Here is an 8800-nt window from a genome sequence, read left to right as displayed (position 1 = left end):
TGAGGTGAAAAAAAAATACATCTACCTTCATTTAAAACATTATCAGTAATCTCCATTAATAAATGTTAATATAAAGAAAACAAGTTTTGCCCTGATGGGGTAGCTCAGTGAACTAGGGCATGGTCCCAGTAGGCCAAGGTTATGGGTTCGATTCCCCAGTCAGGGCACATACAAGAACCAACCAGTGAATACACAAATAAGTAGAACAACAAATCAATGTTTCTCTCTTGTGCTTTCTCTAAAACCAAACATTAAGTAAAAATAAATAAAGGTCAAAAGAAAGCAAATATCCTTAATGACTTACTAGTATTCCTTTAATTATAGAAAATAATAGCAGTACTTTAAGCCAACTTTATTGATTCTTCACCCACTGGATCAACTAACACCATTCTAAAGAGTATTAGAAATATTGAGTAAATAGTGAAAATCCATCTTGAATTGTGTAAAAGAAATACACAAGTATAAGTAACCAGAGATTATGCTTGAATTATTCATAGTAACTAGGGACATATAGAAATTCATTAATATAATACACTAGAGGCCTGATGCATGAAATTCATGCAAGGGTAGGTCTTCGCAGCCCCAGCTGCCTCATGGCCTCACCCCTGCCTGCACCGGCCTTGGCCTAGTGATGCTTACGACCACCACCACACCCTCTGGTTCCCCGGAATCCTCGATCAATCACCCTGCAGAGGGTGACCTGGGCCTCCCTCTTTGGGGCGATTGCAGAGCTCCTTTCCCTCATCGATCACCCCCACCCCCAGCCGGTGGCCTGGGCCTCCCTTTGTGGGGTGATCGTGGGGCAATGGCAGAGCCCCCCGAGCAATCCCATTGCACCCGCCTTAGCTGGCCTGTCACCAGTGGGTGTCATAGCGTAGTCGTCCGGACAATCGTTCTGCTGTTCGGCCGTTCAGTTGATTTGCATATTACGCTTTTATTATTATAGATGACTGGGAACAAATTAGTAACAGGGAAAAATGAATTCATTAAATAATTCTAAAATAGTGCATTTTATTCTGTTTGAAACTACTTCCCCAAAACAGATAATAGCTTATAACAAACAGTAAAAAAGACTTGAGTTTCTCTTTTTCATTCTATGTCCTGAAGCAAATGTGAGTGAACAAATAAATTCCAGAGATCACTCACAGAAGAGACAATAATGAAGAAAAATTGAATCTAAATAATTCAAAAAAAGTTAATACTCCAGTTGCTTCCACTTCCCCTGAAAAAATAAAAGTCAGCTCTAATTGTTAGGAAATAAAAAAAATATTTTAGTGTTTTAGAGTCCAAAAGTAGCATATCAGATGAATTGCAGATTGATAAGAGGAGACCACCCACTTACAGGACCATACACACCTACATACACATGGAATGGAAACCAGAATCAAGAGTTGAACTGCCTGTTGCTACCAGAGTCAAAAACTAGAGACAAGGTTGAATCTTTGAGGTGCTTTTATTCAGAGGCCAGTGATCCAAGAAAGAGTGGCAGGTATAATACCTGCCCCCCGCACCCCCCAAAAATGCTCTCCCATCTTGTCTCAAGCCAGCTGGTATCTAGAGTCCTTGTAAATATTAGACCCCAGGCATTTGTCTCCCTTTAGGAAGGTCCTGTCCTTGATTTGCTTTCAAAATGTACTAGTATGTTCTTTCTGAAGATACATTATCCTTCCAACTTTGGTTTTCTTCTTACAACACATCCTCCCTAGTTTCCCAGGGCCCATAAGATAAATCTCTTACCTGTAGTTAGTTCTGTGACAACATGGATGGACCTCGAGAATATCATGCTAAGTGAAATAAGTCAGGCAGAAAAAGCTAAGAACCACGTGATTTCACACATCAGTGGGATATAAAACTGAAACTAGAGGACACACACAGCAGTGTGGGGCTGCCAGAGGAAGGGGGTAGGAAGGTGGGGGATGAAGGAGATATAATATAAGGTGACAGAAGATGATTTGACTTTGGGTGGTGGGCACACGGTGCCATATACAGATCTTGTAACATAGAAATGCACACCTGAAACCTACATGGTCCTATTAGTCAATGTCACCCCAATCAATTTAAATATATATATATTATATATATATATATATATATATATAATATATGTATATATATATATATATATATATATATATATATATATATATACTAAATTCGTGCAAAGGGCTCAGCCCTCGCAGCCCTGGCTTCATCCAGAAGGTTTTCCGGACAGTCGTCAGGATGGTTGTCCGGACGGTCATTCTGGTGTTGGTCTAATTAGCATATTAGCTCTTTATTATATAGGACACAGACAATAGTTTAGCAAAGGCCAAGGGAGGGTGAAGTGGAGTGAGTGGAGGTGGGCAAAGGGCAGGGAAAAGGGGGACACCCAAAATTATGTCAACATTAAAAAATTTTAATAAAAAAATAAGATTTCCCCATATTTTTCTTCCTGAGATTTACTGACTGTATGGGGAGGTTTCCGAGTGCTTTTCCTCTGAACTATTCCTTTAGGTCCTATCTAAGTAGAATCCTTATGATATAACAACATGAAAGGTTGCACATAAGTCACCTGTGGCAAAACAATTCTAATTAGTCATTGACTTAAATGTGCCAGTTAGCTAAAATACAACCTCGTGGGCCCTGATGGAACGGAAGACCAGCTGCTTGTGTCACAACAGAAACAGAAACAAAAATGTAAGGTTAAAACAAATTAGTTACAAAACAGCAATGGTCAAAGGATGTCCCCAAAAGAGAAGAAAACAAGCAAAGAACAATTGTAACCAAAGTGTTCTTTCACACAGAGGAGAGCTCTCAGGCAGAAACGCACTCCCTCCCACGGGGGCTCTGGGATTAGTCACAGTCTTACTCCCTTGCCAAGCGGGTACTGGGCTGCCTCCAGGCCAAGCCCCAGAGGGCTGAAAAGCCCAGAGGCCAGTGATAGAGGATTCCTGGCGTGCACACCGGTTTGACTTGCCCGGTCAGACTTGGGAGTCAGTCCCCCCACTCCTCAGAGACCTGTTTCCTTCACCAGCTAAGCATCTCAGACAACTAACACCTAGAGAGGGAGAGAGGGAGAGTCCTGCAGATAAAGGACTCCTGGCAGGTGCTGGGAAGTCCCTGCCATCCCTGCCATGGGGGGTGAGTCTGCTACAAGCATCTGGGACCCTAGCTAAGTGGGGCATGCCCCCCTCTTACTCATTTCCCTTAGTAACCAACAAAACAGACAGCAAGAACATAGCACTATGGCGTATGTCTATAGGCAATGGTACAATGTCGCTTCCAGAAGGATCTGGCTCTTGCAGAGACAGGATCCCTGGCTTGGTTGCCTCTTGTCTAATCTACAGAGGTAGAGGCGCCTCACACCTCTGCAACCAGAGAAGTGTTTTTGATCTGGAGCTGATTAGGCTCAGCCTGGACTTTCAGATTCAGAGAAAAAACAAACACACACAACCCTTAATGAACCAACTCAATGCCTTAGGTGGCGATGGGGAGACCCATGACCAGGAGCAGATTCCTACAGGAAAAAGTCCTGGCAGCGCTGCAGGAAAGAACCCCAATCATACCCTGGGACCCCCAGTCCAGGGAACCATTGGGACTCCCGCCCTTACCAGCCCCGTACCTGAGAGTCCCACTGCTGTCCAGTAATTTGAAACGGGAACTGGAAGTTCAGCTGTCGGTGGCTCCCAGGGTAATAAATAGAAGCAAAGTTGAATCTCTGAGGTGCTTCTATTCAGATGCTGCCCATGTAAGGCAGCAGGTATAACACCAACCCGCAAAAGCCACCCTCCCATCTCATTTCAAGCCGGCCATTATACAGGGTTAGAGGGTGGCAAAGAATCTAAAACTTAACGTGAGTTCCCAGGATCTGTTTTCTGTCCTGGTCCTTGTAAAGATTCGCCCCCAGACGTCTCTCTCCGTTCAGGCAGGTCTTGTCCGTGATTTTCTTTCAAAATGCATTTCTCTCAGAGTGATTGGACTATCTTCAAGGCTGCTTATCTATATTTTTCTTACAACATGTCCTCCACAGTTTTCCTAGAGTCTGTAAAAAAAAAAAAAAAATCTCTTCTCTACAGTTAGTGCAGTGTTTAGCTATTAGTCAACTGTGATTCTATTCTTATTGCTATCCTTCCCCTATCAGAATAAGATGAAAGTTTTTATTTAGTTAACCAAGGCTTCAGAACATGGAATGGCCCCACAGGGCACAAATAGATCCATCCTTCCCCAGTCTAGTTCCCATGGTGTCACTTCTTGCATAGCCATGCATCTAGCAACACTAAATTCCATATATATACATAAAATTCTTTATTGTTCAAAGTATTACGTATGTCTCCCTTTTCCCCCCATTGACCCCCTCCAGCCTGCCCCAGGTCTTCACCACCCCATTGTCTGTGTCCATGGGTTATGCACATATGCATACAAGGTCTTTGGTTGATTACTCCCACCCATCCACCTGCTCCCCGACCCCCGCCCACTTCCCTCGGGGTTTCTGCACTCTGTTCCATGCTTCCTGTCTCTGGATCTACTCCGTTCACCTGTTTACTTTGTTCCGTGGATTCCACATATGAGTGAGATCACGTGATACTTATCTTTCTCTGACTGACTTGTTTCACTTAGCATGACACTCTCCAGTCCCTCCATGCTGCCTCAGAGGGTAAGAGATTCTTTTTTTTAGCAACACTAAATTTCTTGGTGTCAGAGTCATGATGTTTTTTTAGTACACATTCCATTCCGTTCATTCTGGGTGTTCAGCCTTTCAAACACGGAAGTGGTTTCTACTCATGTCCAGAGAACTCATTCCCTCCTCACATGCTTTGGATTTCTGATCAAGTATTACCTTCTCAGACCCAGATTGCCTTATACAAAAGTATTCCAATCATTCCCTCTCTCTCCAATTCTATTTTCTTTCTCTTCGAAGTATGTATCACCATATAATTTGTCTACTTTTGATTGTTTGCCTCCCCCATTAGATTGTACATTTTTGAAGAGCCAGGGCCCTCTCAGTTTTGTTCAGTGCTATATATCCCAAGAACAGAAAACAGTGGCCAATACATAGTAGTCCCTCAATAAATATTTAATACATGAATAAATGGGAAAACAACATTTTGTGAAGATGTGAAACAGTGTTATTTCAGACATGCTGAAGTTGAGAAGCTTGGAAACATGGGTTAAAAATGGAGAGTTAGGATTTACCCACTCAGGTGTGAAAAATGAAGCTAAACAAAACTGTGGGAGTAGATGAGTTCCTTCAGGTAAAGAGAAAGTGCTAAGAAAGAAGAAAATGGGACTGCACAGAGCAGTGGTTCTCAACCTTCTGGCCCTTTAAATACAGTTCTTCATGTTGTGACCCAACCCTAAAATTATTTTCGTTGCTACTTCATAACTGCAATGTTGCTACTGTTATGAATTGTAATGTAAATATCTAATATGCAGGATGGTCTTAGGCGACCCCTGTGAAAGGGTCTTTTGACCGCCAAAGGGGTCGCGACCCACTGGTGTCGCCTAAGGACCCTTGATTTTGGGGCGTGGGGCGGAGTATAAGAGAGAATTCAAGTTATGGGGAATAGGCTGTCAAAGACTAAGAAATGAATCCAAAGCAAAAGATGCTCAATTGAACCCAAAATTACAGGGAAGACCAGCCAGATGAAGAGCAGGTGGGTTGGTAGGCACTCATGGATCCCCTCTGAGAAACCAGTTGTAGAGTAGTAGAGCAGAAACCAAGTCTCAATACCTTGACATATGAAAAAGAGAGCAGGGTGAAAAGGTGTAGAGCTAGGATTCTTTTTGTGTCACCTGAGCTCCAAGAATACCTGAAATATTGGTTAAGTAAATAAGCCATAGATGAATAAATGGATACAATTTTCTCTCCGCAGTTAAGATGGCACATACATTTTGGCTGAGGTCCTGGGGTTCAAATGGTGAACAACACATTCTTTTCCATTGCACAGGTAGTGTAAAAATAGTTCCCTAATCAAAATCAACTTACTGAGCAGTCTTTGCCTCAGCAGTTTATTTTTGTAACTCCTTTTTAATGAGTTCCTATGGCTTTCATTTTTACTTTTGCTTTGTGTTTTAGTTTAAAATGCATTCTTAGTTAAGGGAGCTTTTAGAGAGCTGCCTTGAGGCCCTCATCTCTGCCTCAGTAGGAACTGACTCTTGTGTTCTTTAGGATGAGGGCCTCTCTGCTGTGCTCCAGTGACTTAGCCTCCCAAGGTATGCCCAAGGGAACGCTGATGCATAAAGGAGTAAGTCCTAAAATAAACTAACGAAAGGCCTAGTTAGGAAGGTAACATGATCATCTATGGGCTATGAGAATCCACTCAGCTTTCCACCAGAAGAGCCACACAATAGTGTATGAATAAGTATATTTCTAGTGAGGTTTTAAATGTAAAATTATGATTAAATTTCTTGCTTTTCTGAACACACAGCAGAGGGTATCAGCATTGCCTAGAGCAGTGGTTCTCCGGAATGAGGCCCAGAAATCAGGATTTTAAAAAGATTCTCAGGTGATTCTAATGTACAGCCAAGGTTGAGAACCACTGGCCTAGAGGGTTTCTTAAAACAGATTTCTGGGCCACACACTGCCTCATTTCTGATCCAGTAGTCTGGGGTAGGGCCAGATGTTTTGCATTTCTAACAATTTCTCAAGTGATCTGGATGCTGCTGGATACACTTACAAAGCCCACTGGTCTATGCAATCCATGCCATATATTTTTAATAACTTTTCCCCATAGTTTTCTGTTGTCCTTCACAGAAAAAGAGCCAAATTCACATTTCAGCTCTTTTGCTCTGGCTTCTGTCAGTTCCGTTTGTGAGGAAAACAAAACAAAACAAAAAATGAACAAAGTGATGCTAGGAATAACCAACCCTGGATTTCTAGCCTTTTACTCATTTTTAGTGGAATGAAGGTTTTATCTTAGTCAATAAGGTATTAGTGCCTCTTAACAAATAAGAGCTTACCTGAATTATACAAAGGTGATACAACTGTCTAACACTAAAAAGTGATTCTCTTTCAATTACAAAATTTGTCTCCATTGAAGTCTCTTAATACTAGAAAAGGAAAATGGTGGTCATAAGATGACAGGGAAAAAAATAAGTCTCATTTCCCACACAGATCATAGTTATTCCATTTATTATTTTGTTTTTAAGTCAAAGAAGAAACAGCACATCTAGAATCTAAATAACGTAGGCAGGCTGTAATGCTTATATTGGGATGTTTAAAAGGAATTGTTTTTCTTCCTCTGGCTTAATGTATTGACAAAGAGACACAGCATGACATCATAATTAGGGTACAATCTGACTCTGTGTGCAGAGCTGACAGGGCGACTCCCCTGAGGCTCTAAATGAGCTTCTCACTGCTCTGCACTCGAGCAATTCCAAACTGGTTAGGGCCACGTAGATTAAAACATTGGTAAGAACAAATTAATGTTCGAAGAGGTACCAGCGTTAGATTTCTGCTTATCTTCCAGTTCTAAAAAGTAAAGATTGGAAATAAAATTAAGGCATTGCTCAACAAATAGTTTTGAATAAAATAAATATTAGCTTTTTCCAGAGATTTCATAACATTGATTTCTAAAGGACACACTCTCCTATTTATACTTAATCTGCTATTTCTCTCACACAAATAAACTTTACTAGCTAATAAAGGCAAACTCAGTATTAAACAAAATTCAAATGATAAACAATTATCTATGCTTTTATCAAACATACTATATTGTCCAGCTATAATGTGTTCGGGATGAAACACATTGAAAAAAACACAGGGAGGTGGCCAAAACGGGGAGACAAAGCAACATGGTCCAAATGAAAGAAAAGAGTAACACTCCAGAAAAAGAACTAAACAAGGTGGAGACAAGCAATCTCCTAGATGCAGAGTTCAAATCACTGGTTATAAGGATATCAAGAAACTTAGCCAGGACCTCAACAGCATAAAAAATAACACAGTAAGAAATGAAGGATACACTAAGCGAAATAAAAAATCATTTACAAAGAATCAACAGTAGGGTAGAAGAAACCAAGAATCAAATTATCGATTTGGAATGTAACAAAGCAAAAATAAAATAAAATAAAACACCCAATAAAAACAGCAAAAAGAAAAAAGAATAACAAAATATAAGGATAGTGTAAGGAGCCTCTGGGACAACTTCAGGCATACCAACATTTGCATCAGGTGGGTGCTGAAAGGAGAAGAGAAAGAGCAAGAAATTGAAAACCTATTTGAAAAATAATGACAAAAAACTTCCCCAGTTTGGTGAAGGAAACAGACATATAAGTCCAAGAAGCTCAGAGTCCCAAACAAGATGACCCAAAGAGGCCCACACTAAGACACATCATAATTAAAATGCAAAAGTTTAAAGAAAACAGAGAATCCTAAAAGCAGCAAGAGAAGAACAGTTAGTTACCTACAAGGGAGCTCGCATAAGATTATCAGCTGATTTCTCAAAAGAAACTACAGGTCAATATGGTACTGGCATAAAAATAGACACATGGACCAATGGAACAAAATCAAAAGCCCAGAAATAAACTCCCATGTATACTGTCAACTAGTATTTGACAAGGGAGCCAAGAATACTCTATGGGGGAAAAGATAGTCTCTTCAATAAATGATGTAAATATAACTGAATAGGTACATGCAGAAGAATAAAATTGCATCTCTATCCTATACCACTGAGACACACACACCCCAAAATATATTAAAGACTTAAACTTAAGAACTGAGATCTTAAAACTCCTAGAAGAAAACATAGGGGGGAAATTTTTGACATTGGTCTCAGTGGTGATTTCCTGGATATGACTGCAAAAGCACAAGCAATTAAAGCAC

At 40.7% G+C, this 8800-nt stretch overlaps 1 protein-coding gene across 1 annotated transcript in view; it reads right to left on the bottom strand.

Moving 5' to 3' along the window:
* Nucleotides 1-7318: 7318 nt before the first annotated feature.
* Nucleotides 7319-8800, bottom strand: part of LRRC69 (leucine rich repeat containing 69) — a gene marked incomplete at both ends in the record, with an annotated part of 28886 nt that continues 27404 nt past the window's right edge. The window contains one exon of the mRNA XM_081111089.1: nt 7319-7450. Coding sequence (XP_080967215.1) covers nt 7319-7450 — 132 coding nt within the window. The remainder of the gene's footprint in view (nt 7451-8800) is intronic.

The sequence above is a fragment of the Myotis nattereri genome, assembly GCF_964212035.1.
Source record: "Myotis nattereri genome assembly, chromosome: 17".
Lineage (NCBI taxonomy): Eukaryota > Metazoa > Chordata > Mammalia > Chiroptera > Vespertilionidae > Myotis > Myotis nattereri.
This window is presented reverse-complemented; position numbering and strand designations above follow the sequence as displayed.